The 21,196-nt window shown below is 33.7% G+C and overlaps 3 protein-coding genes across 4 annotated transcripts in view; 1 reads left to right on the top strand and 2 right to left on the bottom strand.

The window, feature by feature from the left end:
- The window catches only part of LOC115964228, a 98,405-nt gene that overhangs the window by 35,142 nt on the left and 42,067 nt on the right, over positions 1 to 21,196 (bottom strand). The gene's annotated exons all lie outside the window — the stretch shown is intronic.
- On the top strand, positions 9,646 to 11,227 carry LOC115964232. The gene is made up of 3 exons (XM_031083589.1): positions 9,646 to 10,080; positions 10,352 to 10,731; positions 10,873 to 11,227. Exons 1-3 carry the CDS (start codon positions 9,646 to 9,648, stop codon positions 11,225 to 11,227), a joined length of 1,170 nt encoding a protein of 389 aa, XP_030939449.1.
- LOC115963845 (golgin candidate 5-like) lies at positions 13,720 to 20,126 on the bottom strand. 2 transcript variants are annotated; one of them, XM_031083040.1, is made up of 3 exons: positions 20,071 to 20,126; positions 19,300 to 19,531; positions 13,720 to 13,982 (listed from the first exon to the last, which is right to left on the bottom strand). In XM_031083040.1, the coding sequence occupies exons 2-3, from the start codon at positions 19,469 to 19,471 to the stop codon at positions 13,870 to 13,872; spliced, it is 285 nt and encodes a 94-aa protein (XP_030938900.1). In that variant the 5' UTR covers positions 19,472 to 19,531; positions 20,071 to 20,126; the 3' UTR covers positions 13,720 to 13,869. The 2 variants fall into 2 exon arrangements, with proteins under 2 accessions (XP_030938900.1, XP_030938899.1); XM_031083039.1 differs by lacking the exon at positions 20,071 to 20,126 and adding an exon at positions 19,629 to 19,997.

Below are 21,196 nucleotides of genomic sequence, written 5' to 3'. Positions count from 1 at the left end.
TGAATTATAATGAAGCCTCAAAATTTTTCAAACTTGGTCCGAACTATTGTGAGATTAGCTGGATGAAGCCTCCAATGGGGGTCTATAAGATAAATGTGGATGGAGCGACAGCTGAGAGAGGACGGAATTCAAGTATTGGAGTAATCCTAAGAGATTACAAGGGGGAGGCGGTAGCTGGCATGTGTAGGTTTCTATATGGAAATTTTTCTGTGTTGGAGACTAAATTGTTGGCGATGGAAGTTGGTATATTGTTAGCAAAGGATTTAGGCTTCCAACAGATTATTATTGAATCCGACTCTCAATTAGCGACTCAGAGCATATCAGCAAAGGTAATCAGTGGTGAAACAAGGCATATTGTTCAAGGAATTTTGTGTAATTTGGACTATTTTGGCAACTGGAAAGTTCAGCATGTTAAGAGGGAGTTCAATAGGGTGGTGCATGAACTTGCCCACTATGCAAAGTGTAAAGAAGTGAATCAGGTTTGGGAGGGGGGTTCCCCGCCCATTGTGAGTCACTTGATCCTTCAGGATCGATTATGATGTGTCTGTTCCGTTGTTCTTTGTTTTCTGTGTTGGTTTAATGGAAGTTGTTCTTATAAAAAAAGAAAAGAAAGTAGAACAGATTTTTCAAGGTGATTAATGGCAACTTTGTGTCATTTTACCATAAGGAAATTACTTTCTTACCCACCCATAATAACTAATAATAACCTACCACGTAGTAGAAACAGAAGGTATCTCATCAGCACTCCTACAAGAGCAAGTTTGGAACATACCAGCCAATTGCTTACCAATGTACAACTGAAGGGCAAAGCAACTTTGTTAACACAGCAAGTGATAATTCCTAACTCATAAATTTACACAGGCAGAAACAAGTCATAAATGAAGAAAACATAAATAATGATAAACAATTAATGAAGTAAGTGGAAAAAAGAGAGGAAAAAAGATGGAAATAACAAAGAGAACATGTAAAGGATGCAATATATAATTTTTTTTTTTTTTTTGAAAAGTAGTTTAGCAACATATAATGAACAAAATCAATACTTTGCCAAAGACAAAGGTAAAATTTACAAGACATTCCTCCTTATCAACATACCATGTGTGAATTGTGTGATGGTTATAAATTGCAATGGAAAGGAAGAAAATCTCAAATAGAAGCCAGTTGAGCTGTGTACTATTGAGTACTGACTAGATTTCAAGACTTCAAGATCTGAGGTCACGACTTATGAATCCACCCAGATACCTTTATACCACATAAAAATATTTGTATCAATCACATAGGCTACAAATAATCTTGAAAATTGATTTTCTAGTCACTTAAGTTTTTTGTTTATTTTGGAAGGGATGAGGGCACAAGGATTATTATCAAGTATATTATATAATATTCTTACCAAAGAAAGTCGATCAACACAATCATTAACAAAACATAGATAACAACCTCATGGTCCCACATGCCAAAAAAGCACCCTCTCATACACCCATAAACTCTAGCAAACAAAGTGATACAGCATAAATAAAGGGAAGAAGTAGTAGGAATAAAATTGACATTGTATCAATATTAGTTACAGCCAGAGCAACATCATTTACAAAGCACTACAACAAAAAATGTATATTACATCAAGTGTTAATACAACAAAGTATGTATATAGTAGTTTTAGACAAAATATCGCATCTACAAGTTAAAATGGTTGCAATAGTAACTTAAAAGTGTTAAATTATTGCATCAACAATAATAAGTTGTAATAACTTATAATTTTCAGCCGCAATAGAAACTTTAATATTTTAGGAAAAATTGTTGCAATAACTTAAAATGAAAGAATGATTGCAATAAATTGATACCAATTGTTTTTGCAATCTATTGCAATGAAAATTTTGAATTAATAGCTTATTGCATTGAAGTTACCATTGCAATAATTTGATATTAATTCTTTTACAATCTATTGCAATGACAAACACGTAACTGCAATGAATATATCGTTGCAATAACTTGGTATCAATTATTTCATGGTCAATCGCAGTGACAAAATAAATTAATTATCTATTACAATGAAGATATCATTACAGTAATTTAATCCGATCTATTTTGTTTAATTATTTGCAATCTATTGCAACAAGTTTCGTGAAGTAATAATCTATACTTACAAGATATTCGAAATAGTAAATTGCATATTGCAACAATATATATATATATATATATATATATATATATCATTGCATCAAAGTTATTATTAAAATATTTAGAGTTTATTGCAACAAAATTTTTTGTTGCATAAACCTATTACCTCAAATTTTATTACAACATCTTGTATCAACTATTGCAATGACTCTAATGTTATTGCAATGGTTTTTTTCGTTGCAATAAACATTTTTTCTTGTAGTGAAGATATATTCCTAAAATATTTAGACAAGTTTCAACTAAAATATGTCTTCAAAGAAAGATGTACATCGCAAAAAATAAAATGTCAGTTGTTAGTCTGCACCTGCCAAAATCCATTATGCATCAATCCACCATTCTTGAACAGGTGAAGCATCTAATTCTCGTCACAACTCCTTTCTCACTCCTCTTCTAAAGGATCCTGGCTTTTTTTCTTTTTCTTTTTTCTTTTTGCTGATGCTTAACAATTAGGTAGATAAGAAAGTTTGATAAAGAAGATAAGGCACAAAGCTAAAAAAATTGCTTTGTAGTACTATCAGGCTGCCTTGCATTCTCGATCAAGTGAACCAGCTAACTCTCATCATAAATCCTTTCTCATTCCTCTTCTAAAGGATTCTGACTCTGTTACTTTTGAAGAAGCTTACCAAATAGTGGATATAAAGTTTGCTAAAGAAGATATGGCACAAAGCTTTGCTCTAAAGCATTATCAGGCTGCCAGATTGCTAAACCAGTCATACTTAAGAGTGGTCTCTGCAGTTATCCGCTACAAAGACAAAAGGAAGCACTCATAAATTTCATGACCATAAAATTCCTAACTTATCAACAACAACAAAAAAGACCATAAAATTTCCAGAATGTGGAATCAAATTCTAATTTATTAATTTGCACATAGATATACCTTCTCTGGGTCATAAGTTAAAAGTTTGTTCAACAAGTCAAATCCCGAATCACAAAGAACAGGAGATCCTATGAAGGATTTGGCAGGAAACTTTTTCCGCAACAGATTATACCTGAAACAAATTCAGCAATTACATTACTAAAAGAGAGAAAATATACTGAAAAACTAAATTTCATATACAAGATCCAAACCTGATGTCGCATTGAAAGTGCAGTGCATAAATATGGTAAACATAATAACAGAATTGAACATTTTAAACTGTTGATGAATGTTAACTTTTATGACCCACTGAGAATGTAATGAAACCACCTGAACCTACACTGTGGATTATAAATAATACAACCAAAATATAACTATATAAGTAGAGGTACATATATAGATGACATCAAATTTTTTTTTTTTTTGGGGTAAATTTCACTAAGACCCTGTAAACTTTTATATTGTTGAAATAAGACCTTGTTAACCTATTTTTTCCCCACCAATTTGGTTTTATGCCAATAGCCCCTTCTATCAGTGTTCCATCTAATTGCTAACAGAGAGATCACAAGGCTTACAATAAAAAATGAAAAAAAAAATAGAGCATCTTGCAAGGTAGTCAAAGGCAAAAGACAACTTTAAGGCACCACAGCCTTGCATCACCCAAGGCGTGAAGCAACAAAAAGGTGCTAGCCCAAGTAAAGCGAGACACCAAATTCAAAAAATATTTATTATACATATAGAACTTAAATCATATGTACCTATTGTATTGAAATATTACAAATGAAATGTTTTTAAATGCGTTGCCAGAATAAATTAGGTCTACCAAATGATTTCAAAATAGGATTATCTTGGTTTAGGATCTATTAATTATTTTAACAATAGGTTTTATAACATTCTTTTTTAAATTAGTAATCTAATAATAGGTTTTACAACAAACTTCTATAAAAATAAAATAATAATAAATAAATGCTAACGCTCTTGCCTTAGTGCCGTTTTCATGACTTAAGGTGGTCACCTTGCTCTCCTATACTCTAAAGTTGAGTGCCTCACTAAGGGCGCTCGCCTTTAACTACAATGGCATCTTGTCATTGTTACCCTCCCTTATCTTCTTCTACCCCCCCCCCCTCTCCCTCTCTCTCTCTCTCTCTCTCTCTCTCTCTCTCTCTCTCTCTCTCTCTCTCTCACAACATTTTTTTCCCTTTATTTCTTCTCTCTCTCCTTTATTTATGATTTAATATCTAGCATCCCCTATTGCTCTAAGAACTCAACCCAGCTCAGCATATTTTGAAAGACAACCCAGTGCCAGCATCAATCTAAGTGGCATCACTCCAAATACCCAAACTCGCCTTCGATCTTCGTTGGTGGGTCTCGAAGTACTCAGGATTTGCAAGTGGGTTTGTTGATTCATTTCATTGAAAATGGGTTTGATTTTTTATCATTCATCTCGTGATGAGTTCGCATGCAATGGTGGTTGTTTGATGGTTGAGGTGGGTTGTGTGGTAGCGGGGTTGTGATCTAGGTGCCCATCATCGCCAAATTATTGAAATTTTAGCATGCAACATGCTTACGAAGTTGGCAAGATTGTTATACATTGTATTTGCCTCCCAGTAACTAATTACTACTCTTAAGATATGATCCTTAGTATCTGTCAATTTGCGCATACCTAATGTGGCAACCTCAACTAGATAAAATGAAACTTGTTGGGGAGATGAGTCAATGACATAAATCTGAGTTGAGTATGCAATCAACAACACATCAATAATAAAAATAAAAGGTGAGAGAAAAAGAAAGTAAACTTACATATCATAACAGGGGATTGGGTTCTAATTAAAGGCCAAAATGGCCAAATACCACGATTTTTTGATATTTTTAGCAACAGAACACTGTTTCGGAAATAATTGGGGATCTACCACTTTTTGTGGTACTCGAGCTTGGTGAGCTTGAGTACCCCATTTTTCCATTCCACCGTGGCATGCTGACATGGAAAGCTGGAATTAAATATTGGGCTTAGTACTCGAGCTTCCTGGACTCGGGTTTCTAACATAGTACTCAAGCCCATGAGCTCGAGTACCATCTTTGCATTTATTACACAACCAACTACTGACGCGAACTGTAATAGTACATGCACAATGAATGGTACTCGAGTTCTTTGAGCTCGAGTACCTTTTAAGAAAAACCAGCTATCCGAGTGTACTCTTTTCCATTTCTGTCTGTGAGTCAGAAACTCTCTCATTCCTCCATGTGTGAGTCAGAAATTTGAAGCATAAACTTTGCTCTTGGGTCACCATCTGCAAGTCTACTCTCAGTGTCTCCATCCACCAACGTGCTATCCATTTATCCTTTGGGCCAACCCTGTTGTGACTAGTACATAGAGGTAATAATGCTTAGTTTTTAGATATGACATTTTTGCAATAGTGAGAGTAAGATGCTTAGTTTTTAGATTGTGTTCGTATGAGATTTTTGTGCATGAGTTTCATGTATTGAAATTTGCAATATTAACTGCTGATATATATATGTACAACTGCTTATATATATATATATATATATATAAATATATATATATGTAAAACATGATTGTAAGTGAACTCAATGATATATATATATATATGTGTGTGTGTGTGTGTGTGTGTGTGTGTGTGTGTACAACTGCTGATATATATATCTATATATTTGACGGGTTTTAACTTTTAACGATTGGTCGACATCTTCTCAAAAAAAAAAAAAAAAAACAGTTGCTCAGTTGGTCCACATCTTGAACATAAGCAAAACGTTAGTGTCACGTGATTATCTGATTCAAGACAATAATTTGATTGGATTAAAAGGAAAAAAGGACTACAATTTGATTGGATTTTGGTAAATGCATTATCCTCTTTTCGAAAAAAAAAATCCATTAAATATATATGGATTGGGAACTTGGTGTAAAATTTTATGATAATTTATAATTCAATATTTTTTTTTCTTGTATATGTATTTTAATGAATTTTATTGGATTACATTTTTCCTTATATCTTCCTTATTTGGAAATTTGTTTAAAAGTTAGAAATCAATAATTGTCTCATATTTTATATATAAATATAAATATATATATATATATATATATATATGTATATATATGATTCTATAATTGTGATAGAGAGTCCATTACTTGACCAAGCTCATTCCTAATTTTCATCCCAATACCAGCACAATTTTCTAATTGAAAAGAGGAGAGATTTAAATCTTAAGGAATATCAAAATGTGTCAACCAATTCAGTTACAAAACTCTGGGCATAACCATCTTGTATTTAAAATATTTAAATTTCAAGTTTTTTGTATTTTAGAATAATGCAAGAAAATAATTAATTAAAAAACAATCATGCATATTTATGAGTTTTTGGATTTCATAGTATAGTAAATAACCCATGATTAACACAAAATTTGACAATCATGTTAATAATATAGAGAACAAGGAATCCAATGGAGAGAGAGAGAGAGAGAGAGAGAGAGAGAGAGAGAGAGGAGTTCAAATTACACTTTATGTGACTATTTGTGATGTTATATCTCTCTATTTTTTTTATTGGATCACTATTTTTAAAACCTCATTATTGAATTATATATTTTCATTGTTTATACATGCATGTCAAATTTATTGTAATCATAAATTATTTAGTATATAATCCATATAGTAATGTTTTCTGTATAATATCAAAATTTTAAAAAAGTACAAATTTTATGATGAGATAGCTATTGATCTCTAAGTATCTTGTTAAAAAAGTACAAATTTTATGATGAGATAGCTATTGATCTCTAAGTATCTTGTTACTTTGCAGGCATGGAGGGTATAAAAAGATAATATAATCTAATAGTTCATTCATCAAAATACTACTTAAATAAGAAGTTATGAAGTAGTGTAACATCTCATAGAGTTGCACCGTTTTAACTTGAACAAGATCAAAACTACTTACTAAATTAATATTTTAACATTTTCATCATTAGATTGTAAGTTCTCATTCTTCTTAACATACCTATCAAAGTACGTATTAATTTGATGACATTTTACAATTCGATTAAAAAATTCACCTTTTATGCGTCATTGTAAAATATAAAAATCTAGAATTTCAGGGCGTCTTTAGTAATAGGATTTAAATATAAATTTTTGTTTTAGAAACCAAAAAATAGTGGGTGTCACACTTGAATTTATTGTTTGGCTGATATTTTCAAAAAACAGTTTTCAAAAATATTTTCAAGATAAAAAATAAAATAAAAAATTGTTTTTAATGGTATAGTTGTAAATAAATTGGAAACAATGGACCCCACAGATTTGTTCAAACTCTTCTATCTCTTAAATTAAGGAGTTTATCTTTATTATAAACAAATTCTCACACTTCAAATTTGAAACTTATCATTATCCCAAAAAAAAGGGTACATCAGTTGTATTGCCACAGTTGAATTTTGAAGCTTATCATTATCCAACAAAAAAGGGTATCTACACATTATGTAAAAAAAAAATTAAATATATTTATTTATTTATTAGAAAAAAAATTCTCACACTTCAAATTTGAAGCTTATCATTATCCCCCTCCCCACCCCCCCCCCCAAAAAAAAGGTACATGAGCTTTAATTTCACGCTTCAATTTTGAAGCTTATGTTTATCCAATAGAAAAAGGGTATCAACACATTATTTTTTGTAAAAATAAATAAATAAATTAAGAACCTCAAAAGAAAAAATGGACTTCCAAATATATATATATATATATATATTAGCGTTTTGAAAATTATTTTCATAGTTCATACTGCTTTGAAAACAGGAAAAAAAAATTATTACCAATGATATTTATTTTATAGATGAGATAGTTTATATATATGTAAAACTTTTTTGTCAATTTAAAAAACAATGATATTTTATTATTATTATTATTATTATTATTATTATTATTATTATTATTATTATATATGTGTGTAATTGGAGCTCCACAGGCAGAACTTCAAATGAGAAAAGAAGTAAATTTAGGTAGTGAACTCAATGTCGAGATAAAAAGAGTTAATATTGGTCAAAAGTGTAATTAGCTTTAACAATTTCAGTTTGGTGGCATTTATTGTGTCAGATTGATTAAAGTGGGAGGAGTTGTTTTCGTAACACCACAAAATTTCACAGTATTTTTACAATAAATTAAGGTGTTAGTACATCATTAGTCAGGATATTAAAAAAAAAAATTATTTCAAGATTCATCTGAACAAAAAGCATGAGTATTGTGAAAATATGGTGAGATTTTGTTGTGTCTCTAAACTTTCTCAATTGGAAGATTTGTTATTTGCATATTTATTTCATGTGATGTTTGTACAGTTTGTTTAGGAAAACTGTTTCCTTGCTTTTCTATTCTATGCTAGAAGCTAACTCACTTTACATAAGCATATATATATATATATATATATATAATAGACTTTTTAGGAGGAGTGAGGGGGGCATGTGGCCCACTCACCCCCCTTTGGCTCCGCCCCTGCGTGTGGCTTAATTGTATAAAACTCATAGGTTGATAGATAGAGGTAATATGATATTTTGTTGACTTTTACAGTAATAAGGGTGTTCATAATAATATCAAATCATTACTGAACAAAGAAATTGGCTTAATAAAATAAAGTCGAAATGGTTGACCTTTTATTATTTTATATGTGTATAAAATATATATATGGTTAAGTGCACATTATGATTTTCGATTCAATTATTTCTATGTCTATACACAAAGTTGAGGATGTTGAGTTTGAATATAAATTGGTTTTTCCATACGCCAAATGTATGTAAATATTTATAGATTATGACAACTTTTAATATTGTTAATAACAGGTTGGTGATGGATTTTCACATTTTCTATGTATACTACGATGGAGAGACGTATTATCATGACTTGCATGGGTTGTCATACCAAGGCTCAAACCAAAAGCAAAAATGTGTTAGGGTAAAGCATGGGATAGGCCTTATGAACTTGCAACAAAGAATATTAAAGGTGATGGGGTTAGACCAGTCTAGGCATAACATCTCCATCATGTATCGAGCACCTCAACTGGTTGTAGGCACCCAGGTTTTCTACAATTCACTACAGCTATCGGGTGGCGCCGAAGTGAAGATGATGTGGGAAGTTGTTGGACAAATTGTGGTGAAAGGATTCGTTGCTTCGGAGCTCTATGTCACTATTAAGCTCGCCATAGTAGAGGCTGGAGAGGGTTCACAATATACTGTTTTGGATGGAACTATAGATGAGCACATCGACTCAATACCATTACAGTCTTATCAAGGGTGTACAGAGAATACAAGAGATGGGTATGGCAGTGAACCCTGGCAGACATTTTCCCATGTGAACTCAACTGAGGAGGAGGAAAGGCCTTAGGAAGTGCATGAAGGAGAGCATTTATCTCATGATGAGCTGCATGGGGGCACATTCGAAAATGAAGATGATCACAGAGTTGGTGATGATGCAACCCATATTGATGTTACTAGGGATGACTTCGAGGAGTTCCTAGATACCATGGGTGAACATGAGGATGTTGATCATATCGAAGATATGATTGTAGAAGAGAATAGAGACACATGCCCTGGTCCTGATCCTACGCCGGAATGGTTCACCAAAAACACTTAGGATAATATGTTTAATCTATCACCGGTTATGCAAGGGGAAGTATCAAGTTGGACGCCTGGGGAGCAGCCAATCAAAGGGATGGTATTTGTGACTAAATTGGCGGTGCGATATGCGTTGACCTGGTACGCAGTGCGAGAGAATTTTAGCTTCAAAACTGAGCATTCAAACTCAGAAAGGCTTATGGTGAGTTGCGAGGATGATTCCTATCCATGGTCAGTTCGTACGATTTGTTGCAAGGGAGACAATGTCTGGAAGATCGCAAAATGCAAGGGCCCCCACATGTGTGACAAAATTCAGAATGCTCACGATGGTCGGATGATTGATTCGGCGTTCCTAGCATATGTACTTGAGCGCTATATACGAGAAGACCCAGCATATAAGATAAAGAACTTACGCCACGTTGCTTTGGCAGACTTAAAACACAAAGTATCTCACTACAAGGTATTCTTTCACTTGCATTATTTTTTCAATACAATGTAGACACATCAGTCTTCTGTGAAGTATAAGCATGATATTTTTTCCCAAAACCTATGAATACTTTATATTATGAAAATTGAAATTGAAAAAGAAAAAGAAAAAAAAGGAATAAGAAGAAAGAAATATTATCTTCATCTTATATCTTATAGCCTTACAAGTCTTGATTTGTTTTTTTCAACTATAATTATTTAACTTGTATTCATTTCTAACGTAATCATTATGGTTCACCTACAAGGTATGGGATGCCAAACAAAAGGCCGTTGTAGCTATATACGGGGATTTTAAGGAGTCTTATGAAGAGTTGCCGCGTTTTTTGGCAGGACTTAAGGATGCAAGTTCGGGTACAAAGTATAAGTTACTAGTGGACGATAATTATGAACGGGGAACCTGTACATTCAAGTCCATATTTTGGGCGTTTTATCCATGTATTGTTGGGTTCAAGAAGTGTAGGCCTGTGATTAGCATTGATGCAATCCACCTGTATGGAAAATATAAAGGGAAATTGATGATTGCAATGGCAACAGATGCTAATAATAAGATTTATCCACTAGCCTTCGCCGTTGTCAAGAGTGAGAGCACAAAGACTTGGGGTTGGTTCTTAGCTTATATAAGAAGGTATGTTACCGACTGAAGACACCTGTGTGTCATATATGACCAACACCCTGGGATTCAAGCTATCTTCAGAGACACTAATCAAGACTTTTCCTTGCGGCCTTCCATGACAGAACATTGTTACTGCCTTCGTCATCTATGCAGTAACGTCAATAGTAGATGGAGTAATGAAACTTTAAAGAATCTAGTATGGAGGGCAGCAAGTGCTACCCAGGAGCGAAAGTTCAATGCCACCTTCGATTTAATTGAGAATATCAATCAAGATGTGCACCAATATCTGAAGGATGTGCCCAAAGAGAAATGGGCTCTAACTTTTGACAACGATTACTGTTATGGGGCGATGACTACAAATGTCTCCGAGTGCTTCAATGGTGTTCTAAAGGGTGCTCGTAGCCTGCCTATTACGGCAATGGTGAAATACACATGGTTCAAACTGAATGCTTACTTTGATGATCGTCGCAATAAGAGCATAGAGCAGTTGAATTCAAGAAAAAAATAGACTAAATATGCCTTGGATATCTTCATGAGAAATAAGGCGAAGGTGGAGAATCACAGGGTGATGAGATTAAGCGCGCAACAACAATCATATCAAGTAGATACACCGCATAATCCAGGGACTGCTGGACATGGGGATCATACACATGCAGTTAATTTGCTGCAAAGAACTTGCACATGTCAAAAATGGAAACGGTACAAGATACCATATTCACATGTCATTGCAGTTTGTATTAGGTATCGACATGATGTAGAGCAGTACATTGACCTATGCTATAGCGTGGACGCACTGTTCCGGAGCTATGCTCCCATTTTCCTTGCATTGAAAGATAGATTATCATGGCCGGATCCTAAAGAAACTCGAAAGGTCCTCCCTAACCCCCAATTAATCCAAGAGAAAGGTCGCCCTGTCTCAACACGAATCAGGAATGAGATGGACGAGGGCGGCAATCGGCCGAGAACCACACCATGGAAGGAGGGGGGGAGGAAGGTGCAATGCAGGTTGTGTGACCAAGAGGGGCAGAACCGAAGAACATGCCCTAAGCAGAACGAGGTACCGACAAGTGGTGGTCTTGCGGAGTAGGTATGCTAAGTTTGAACCGTTGCATCCTTTTAAATGCAACTTGAAACAAAATGCATGATATATGCCATTCAATTATGTATTTTTAAAACTTAAGAAAAATTGGATAAAATTTTAAGGACCAAATATGACATTTATAGTATAAGCTACTTTCCCTATAGGATGCATACAAAAAGTCATTAGCATTGCCATTTGGAGTATTAGAAGGAAAATAAATAAATATCTTAAGTGATTGAGATATCTTTTTTTCTCTCAATGAATTATTATGCATATTCTTTTCTTTAAATTTTACCAAGACTATTTTTTATCCAATTGGGTTTTGGTTTGTGCTTGCTATTATGATAAGAGTTTATGGGCTTTATGTGCTAATTTCATTTAGGCAAAAACATAGAAAACGATCTCATAAATTTTGCTTTGTGAAGACTCAAGAAGCTTATTTTCTAGTGGTTGTTGATAGCTGTAGGTAGATCTTTAGTCTCAGTATCCTACTTTGTCTAATTAAAACAACTTGTGCAGTATCTGAGATTGTTTCCATGCATAGATTCTTAACTTCTCATGATCAAAATGAAGGATGGGATATGGAAAATTTAAGTCAATCATTAACATATCATAGTTGTTTTATTAACTTATGCATTTGGCAATACTATTAGGTTGATCCAACCACTGGTGAGACAGAGAATGATGGTGTTGAAGATGAATACCAGCTAGAGGACCTAGAGGTTGTAGCAGCTGATTACATGTTGAAACTGGGGGTCTCCAATTTCAAAAATGCATGGGAAAGCATGGGTGATGAAGATGAATACCAGCTAGAGGACCTGGAGGTTGTAGCAACTGATTACATGTTGAAAGTGGTGGTCTCCAATTTCAGAAATGCATGGGAAAGCATGGGTGATGAATGACTGCGAATTGATAATGTTGTTCACAAATAATTGGATCATGCCAAATCGATGAATTAGAGAGTTTTGCTACAAATGACTTTTATATCTGTTACTATTAATTTGAAGTTAGTTGTACCAACTTTGAAATTGTTTGTTGCAAACCTGCAATTGTTAAAATGGTGGCTGATTGTTTCAATATAAGCCATCTTTAGTTATGGATTCACCTTGTGCATTTGTTTCATGGGTTTTGGCCGTGTCTACTCTTGTAAAGATTGTGCACTACACAAATTGGGACTGTGACAGTTGCTGTGAAATGGGCACGACTGCACTAAAAAAAAGGGTCATTTAAAAGAATATTTTCCCAGGCAGATTGGTACCCGAGTTTAGAGAACTCGAGTACATTGTGAAGTACCTGAGTCCACCAAACTCGGGTACCAATCTAGGTGTTTTCCAAAAATGGGGTAGGTTTTAAAAAAAAAAATTTCCCAGGCAAATTGGTACCCGAGTTTCATGAACTCGAGTACTTTGTGAAGTACCTGAGTCCACTAAACTCAGGTACCAATCTGGGTGTTTTCCAAAAATGGGGCAGGTTTTAAAAAAAAAATTTCCCAGGCAGATTGGTATCCGAGTTTCATGAACTCGAGTACTTTGTGAAGTACCTGAGTCCAATAAACTCGGGTACCAATCTGGGTGTTTTCCAAAAATGGGCTTATAAAAGTTTTTCCCAGGCAGATTGGTACTCGAGTCCACCAAACTCGGGTACCAATCTGGGTGTTTTCCAAAAATGGGCTTATAAAATTTTTTTCCCAAGCAGATTGGTACCCGAGTCCACCAATCTCGGGTACCAATCTAGGTGTCTAGGTTTGAAATTTAAAAGCTACCCCCCTCAATGCGCGGAAATATTTATTTTATTTATTTGTTATGTATTCCTTACAAAGCAACTTATATTCTTTAAATGTTTTCCTAAGAAAGAAACTTAACTGGAGAGAAGGAAGATATAATAAGAAAAAAAAAAAAAAAGAGATTATAAATTTGATTAATCAAATGTATTATACAATGTGTAGAAAGAAAAAAGAAAAAGAAAAAAATAGGAATCATCTCTTGTTAATTTCAACTATTAATTAATTATTACAGTACGTGAATGGAAATCATCAGTAAATACAACAGTAATTCTTCATTGATGCAGCCTTAATGCAACAGTAGCTCTTGAACAATGCAGCAATCCAATATGATAGACCTGTACACCAGTAGCAGGAACATAGCAGTGGTGCAACTTAAACTCCATGGGGAAAGCATGCGTACTGCCATTAAGCACACACCATTTCAAAAGTTATACACTGCAGTACAATGGCTTCATCTTTCTCCACAGTTTAGGACATGCAAATCATGACTGGAACTCATTGTGAAGGTCATAAATGAAAGCCTAAAAGTATATCAAAAACTATTAGACCTTTGAGTGGTAATTTGAAGTCTAGTAGAATAACCTACTAATAATTTAATGAAATTGCTTCCAACCAAAATATTAATTATAAAGCAATAAAATTTTATCAATGTTTGCTAAGGACTCAAAGGAGGCAGCAAGTTACCTGTTTTAGTTGTCACAGTCACTAAAATAAAAAGAGTAGCTAAAAAGTATTAAATTATTGTAGCAATATTACTTGGTGAACCACTGTGTTGCAAACTTGATAGTACTAAAAGTTTTAAGATCATTTACATATTGGAGTTGCGACAAACCACAACAAACCACATCTTTATAGACACTCTATGCCAAAGGAACAAAAGAATTACCTTCTCTAAAGGGCATTTGAAGCACTCAGAAGATTCACTATCTTGTGAACCATCAAAAAACTTTTCAACAATAACATTAGCTAAATTAGAGTATTTGATGTCAACTACAGAGTCATCTAATGAATAAAGTCAACATAAACAGATCTTTAATAACTGATTTTTCCCTTTTTGGGCTGATTATCATGATTACATGCCTCTTTTTTTTGTCAATATGGTGTTTGTTGTGTCAAAGTTCTTTTACTTAAATTCTATTTTGGGCTCTTGGTTTTTTTAGCCTCTATAGTACATTGGCAATGTACTTGGAGTGGTTTGGTTCCTTCCTAACATGATGAAATATTGCTATGGCCTCTGGGTACTATTGGGTGGTAGGGTGGTGAATATTGATACTATATATAGACATATAACCTTTTCTTGTGGATACATATGATCGCATGTGACCATACTTGGTTGACCAACCAATCTTTAGAAACTAAAAAATCAATACAAATGCTGTTAGGTTCAAACAGTAATATAATAATTGGTAAGAAGTAAATCACAGCCACAACAGCTAAGCCAAACACTTCTTACCTATTACTCAACCGAAATCATAGCAATGTTGATTAGTTCACGATTTATATACCAGCCCAAACCCAAGAAAATGGCACATATTATTCATGACCAATCTATGGTTAGATCCTATAAAAAAAAAAAAAAAAAAAAAAAAAAAATCTGCAGTTAGAAAACATTGAGCAAAAGAATTAAAAATTAAATCTACAGTCAAGTAAAATTGAGCAAAAAAAAAAAAAAAAGCTATAAGTTAAAGAGAACGTCTGTCAAGGCCCTTAAATGCCACCAACTGGCTCTCTTTCATTTCCTAGTAAGTGTTAGTAAGAGCATAAACCTGTTGTCATAAATGCCACAGTATTTTAATGATAACAAATAAAACAATATGTTAAACTGACAAAACACATTCCCCCTCTATCCCCAAAATCACGTTGATAAATTATACTCTCTTTCAAAACCATATTAAAAACATCTGCCCCCATTTACACTTGGAATTTCAATGTTGCTGTAAACTGCATATAACCACTTTATTTTGTTATCTCATTAGCCTGTAACTATGTATAGTAGAAACTAGAAAACTTTTTTACTGACAGCCAAAAAAGGAAGTAAAAAAAAAAAACTATTTGTGTCATCCAAAGAAACTTCCATAAAATTACATAAAATTCATATGTAAAAGAATATGTCTCTCCCATAATCTTGATTGAATCATAAATCATACAATACATCAAAAACATCTTGAACAAACTTTAACACATTTTGGTAGTTCCTCAGCAGAATCGATTTAAGACATTTTTTAAGAGATTAGAATTTCTTGTGATGTACTTCACTAATAATTATACTTTTTTTTTTAAATCAAAAACAAAATTTTTGTGTGAAAGTTTTTTAGAAAATTGAGATATTGACTTTAAAGGCAAACCAATGAAGCACTGAAATCTGTAACTTGAAACTAGGAACCACGAAACACAGATTTGTTGTGTTCAAAGGATTCCCTTAGCTGATTGCTGAATAGGGTAACCATATGGCATTAGATATCACTCAAAATTGAGAATGGATATTTGAGGGTGAGAATTAAGGCTTTGTTTTATTTGAATGAATGGATTAGGTGAAAGATCAGAAAACTCTTAATTTTAGAAATATTATGATAACACATCTGCACTTTATTACTCAAAACAATGCAATATAAAGTTGAATCTTGAAGTTACCAATTAAGGCATGGTAAATTACATTTAATGTCAGGTATAAGAACATTACTTGTAGTTCAATATCTTTTCTTGCTTTCACATTACGCTTTCTTTTAACCAATACATTTAAATGTATGTATGATGCATGATACGATATATGATTGCAATATATAATTAATTAAAAAATACAATACAAAACAAGAATTGCATGATAGAAAGTTAACATCTATGCCACTACATACCGTTGCTTTTTTTTTTTTTTTTTTTGATATGTATAAACGAACTGGTACAATAAACATAGTTGCTATAAAACTAAGATAACATCACAGTCAGCAAGATCGTTTTGGTCGTCACAGAATAGTCATATTTGGATGATTATCCCCTATTGCTTGATGTGGTGTTAGATATCACTCAAAATTGAGAATGGATATTTGAGGCTGAGAATTAAGGCTTTGTTTTATTTGAAAGAATGGATTAGGTGAAAGATCAGAAAAAACTTAATTTTAGAAATATTATGATAACACACCTGCACTTTATTACTCAAAACAATGCAATATAAAGGTGAATCTTGAAGTTACCAATTAAGGCATGGTAAATTACATTTAATGTCAGGTATAAGAACATTACTTGTTGTAGTTCAATATCTTTTCTTGCATTCACATTACGCTTTCTTCTAATTAATACATTTAAGTGTACGTATGATGCATGATATGATATATGATTGCAATGATTAATTAAAAAATACAATACAAAACAAGAATTGCATGATAGAAAGTTAACATCTATGTCACTAAATACCATTGCTTTTTTTTTGTGCGTGTGTTTGTGTTTTTGATTTGTATAAACGAAGTGGTACAATAAACATAGTTACTATAAAACTAGGATAACATCACAGTCAGCAAGGTCATTTTGGTCATCAGGGAATAATCATATTTGGATGATTATCCCCCATTGCTTGATGTGGTGCATTTGGAAGTAAAGGAATAGCAGGAGTTTTGACAACACCGAAAATTCTATGCCTGATTCCAAGATATTCGTTTTTAGAACCTTATTGGCTTGACTGTCAGCCATGAGGAACCTTTCTTTATTTTCTATTGTTGATTTATTACATTTATGTAACTTTTGTAACTGATTGTTTACCCCTGTATATTTCTTGTATACTTGGGTGACTCGTTTTTTTCTGGATTTATATAATTTTATTACTTATCCAAAAAAAATCATTACAGTCAGCAGTGTATCAAAACACTCCCTCAATGGGTGTTAGGAGAACTTAAAATATTTAAAAATCATATATAGCAAGAGAACTTGGGATGTTCGTTTCATTCGGGGTCCTGATGATTAGGAGGCAGATGTGGTGAATGATTTCTTTTGATTCTTGGCATCCAATTTACCTTCAGTGACTGATGGACTAATGGTGATCATATGAGACGGAAGTTGACAAAGAACGGGGATTTTACTTTCCACTCGTATTATCATAAGTTACATGGTTCTTCTTCCATTGTTTTTCCATGGAAAGGTATTTGAAAGGTTAAGGCACCTCGACGTGTCTTCGTCTTTGTTTGGACAGCCGCATGGGATAGGATTCTCACGGGAGATAACTTTCGGCTTAGGGGCTTTGACTTCGTTGACTAGTGTATTATGTATCGTTGTTGTGGGGAGACAATGGATCATTTGTTGTTACATTGTGGAAAGGCTTATCGGCTGTGGTGCTGTGTCTTTAGAATTTTTGGGATTTCATGGGTCCCCTAATGTACAGTGTCAAATTTTCTATTTGGTTGGTGGAATTGGTTGGGGAAGCATTCATCTCACATTTGGAATTTAGTTTCGTTGTATTTGATGTGGTGTATTTGGAGGGAACGCAATCGACGGACGTTTGAGGATTTGAATAGATCCAATGACCAACTGCTTGCTCTCTTTTCTGGTTTCCTTTTTGATTGGGCTAGGGCTTGGGGACTCACATCTAGTGATTCTCTTCCTTTATTCCTTAGCTCTCTTCTTCTTTGTAATTAGTGTTTTTTTTTTTTTTTATGTTTTTGCTTTTCCATCTTTTTTTGTACTTTTGATCTGCTGGTGCTACTTTGCATTTAGCAATTTTTTGAATATACATCTTTCTGACCTATCAACAACAACAAAAAAAACAAAAACAAAAACAAAAACCAAAATAAAAAAAATTTAAATACCAAAAGATTTAAGAATTGTGGTCTAGTTTCAATATAAGACCTTGGCACTTTGCATAGGCAACTTTTAGTTATTATTGAGTCGTATTAAGGCTTTTTTTTTTTTTTTTAATAAAGAAAACTGGTTCAATTTTAATAAATTTCTACTTTCAATTTACCTAGAATGGGCTATAATGAGCTACTCCAGATGCCCACCAGTCTTGTTATATGTTTCAAGTCTTTTTTTCTATTTGGTTTGTAAGTTCTTAATTACTTTTCTTTGTTATTAGGAATCCTAGTCTCTCTAGTAAAATGTTATTTAGAAGATAGTGAGATTGATTTTAATAAATTCCAACAACTAATTTCAAGCTTTAAACTTAGGAAAACCTAAGTGCAATTGCCAGTGTTTATCATTCTTTGTTCTTGTTCTTTCTGATAATTAAGAGAATAATTTATTAGAAAGAAGGTACACTCGAATGCAAGTACCCTTAAAGAATTATAAACCAACACTCATTAGGTCCAAAAAATCCATAATGGAACTACACAATCCCCTAAATTGTAGTATAATTTTCAAACAAAAATCTCACAAAAATAAATAAATAAATAACTATTCTTAATATCTTCCATAGAATGCTCTTCTTTCTCATTCAAAATCCAATCTTTTTTATTGCTTAAAACTACCGAAACCCTTAAACATCAAACTGAATTCAACAACCCTTCAAGATCTGATCAATAAATCTAATTTAGTACGAAATTCCTAAAGATCCTACATAAAAAATTGCTATCATAGCTCATTCAGACTTCGATCCATTATTCGTTTCACGCTTCATTGCTCGCACAGTAACCTAATCTAAACTAAATTAATCCTAATTCAATAGCACAAAATTAAAAAATGTGATTAGCAAATCAAAAAATCCAATGACATATTAATAGAAAGAAAGAAAGAAAACCTTCAGTGGTTGATTCGGAGTTGTCTCCAGACTTCTCCTCGAAACCGAGAGCATTATCGAAATTCTTCTCGATGTTCTTGACGCTCTCCTGGAGCTTGTTCACAGCTCCGGCGAGATCCGGAAAGTTCCCCAACGAAACTCTCCCACCAAACCACGCCATCTTCTTCTTCATTCTGATTCCAAACCGAAATCTCTCTAAATCGGACTATCCAAACACATCAATCAAGAAGCCCTGCATTCATTTCCATAGCCAATTCAAGATTTTCAACAATAAACAAACCAAAAAACAAAAAAATGTTCGGAATTGAAGGGATTTTAGATTTGATCACCAAGCAAGCATAGCAAGCTTCACATCGTTGAGATCGGATTTTGGTGATGAGAATCTGAGATGGAGATCAACGGTGGAGAACTGAATTGGCAAGAATCAAATCGACGATGTTTGCGTTTGTTTAGTTGAGCTACTGGAAATGATTTTGGTTCAAAAATATGTGAGAGAGAGAGAGAGAGAGGGAGAGAGAGAGGTGAGAGTGGGTTTTCTTTTCCTGTGGAAGAAAAGGATAGGGACAGGGAAGGGGGGCTCGATCTAAACTCTACAATGGCTCTCTATGAGAGTGCGTTTGTTTGTTTTACGCGTGTTTGTTTTTTAAGTGGGTATTTTTCCTACATGGTAGAAAACTAAATCTAAATCTAAATCTAAACCAATCCAACCAAGGAATTCAAACCTAAATCATATTCAATCCCCAGATTTGAAGACGGAAAAAATAACTTTACCGTTTAAGGGGTAATGGGTTTGCGACCTCTCTCTATGCAGCGTGCATGTGTCTTTACAATTTAGGGGATTTTTTAGAAAATAACTACAAAACCCAAACAATATCATTAGTTAGGAAACGTTTCAAACTAATTTAGTTTCTAGCAATTCGAGTTCAGAGGACTCGATTTCTGGGTTTTGTATTTTATTATTTTGCCAGCAGCTGAGGTTGTTAGACTAGCCACGTAGGTGAGAAATCGAGTTCATTGGACTCGGTTTCTAGGCTTTGAAACCGAGTCCAATGAAATCGTTTTCTAGGCTTAGAAACTGAGTCCTTTGAACTCGGTTTCTTTGTATGCAAAACCAGTCCAAGGAGCATTGTTCCAAAAAAAATCCATGGCGCGTTCCAAAAAAAATCTCCAATTCGTCGATCTCTCTGCACCTTGTGTCTACTGACTCCCTCTCTACCGTTCTCGGACTTTTGGCCTCTAAAACTTGATTGTCCAAAGCCAATTATAAATACCCTAAAATTAAACCAAAATCAAACAAAAAATTAATTGAATCCAAATACTCCCAAAAGTTTTTTGTATACTGAGAAACTAAACTGAATCAAAAAAATCAAATCAAAACCTAATGTAACCCAAATACCTAAATACAAATCAATCCAACCAAATTTCTCAACACTAATTCATATTTCATACCCAGATTTGAAAAGAAAAAAACTTACCGGTGGTAGTTCTCTCTCTTGCGTGCACCTTTAGGTTACCGGTGCCGGTTCCGGTACCCTAAGTCCGGCAAGGGACGAACGGTGGTGGGAAAATAATGATGATAGGCGGCCGGCCGTACAAACTTTGTCTCCTTCTCATCTACGAATCGCAAGCTTTCGTCGCCTCACTCTCTCTTTCATCACCTCTCTATTTCAATTGCCGTGTGTCATTTAATTTTAATCGGTTATTTTTTTTGTGATTTATAACGAGAGGTTCAAAAAAAAGGTCAAGCTTTTTTAAAGGAAAATTGTGGCAGGCAGATTCGTACCCGAGTTTGGAGAGCTCGAGTACTTTCTAAAGGACCTAAGTCCACCAAACTCGGGTACGATTCGGGGTGTTTTGAAAAAAAGGTCAAGGTTTTTTTAAAAAACATTTTTGGGAG

This window comes from Quercus lobata, chromosome 10 (genome assembly GCF_001633185.2).
Source record: "Quercus lobata isolate SW786 chromosome 10, ValleyOak3.0 Primary Assembly, whole genome shotgun sequence".
Taxonomy (NCBI): domain Eukaryota; kingdom Viridiplantae; phylum Streptophyta; class Magnoliopsida; order Fagales; family Fagaceae; genus Quercus; species Quercus lobata.
The sequence above is the reverse complement of the archived record's forward strand: the minus strand, read 5'-3'. Positions and strand labels throughout refer to the sequence as shown.

Bases quoted from the DNA above. Each gene is read 5' to 3' on its own strand.
- LOC115964232 (XM_031083589.1), top strand. From the start codon at position 9,646: ATGTTTAATCTATCACCGGTTATGCAAGGGGAAGTATCAAGTTGGACG. The intron at 10,081-10,351 runs GTATTCTTTCAC...TTCACCTACAAG, and splicing joins ACAAAGTATCTCACTACAAG to GTATGGGATGCCAAACAAAA. The intron at 10,732-10,872 runs GTATGTTACCGA...TCATCTATGCAG, and splicing joins TTCTTAGCTTATATAAGAAG to TAACGTCAATAGTAGATGGA.
- LOC115963845 (XM_031083040.1), bottom strand. From the start codon at position 19,471: ATGAAGAAGAAGATGGCGTGGTTTGGTGGGAGAGTTTCGTTGGGGAAC. The intron at 13,983-19,299 runs GTTTTCTTTCTT...GCTTAATGGCAG, and splicing joins CTCCGAATCAACCACTGAAG to TACGCATGCTTTCCCCATGG.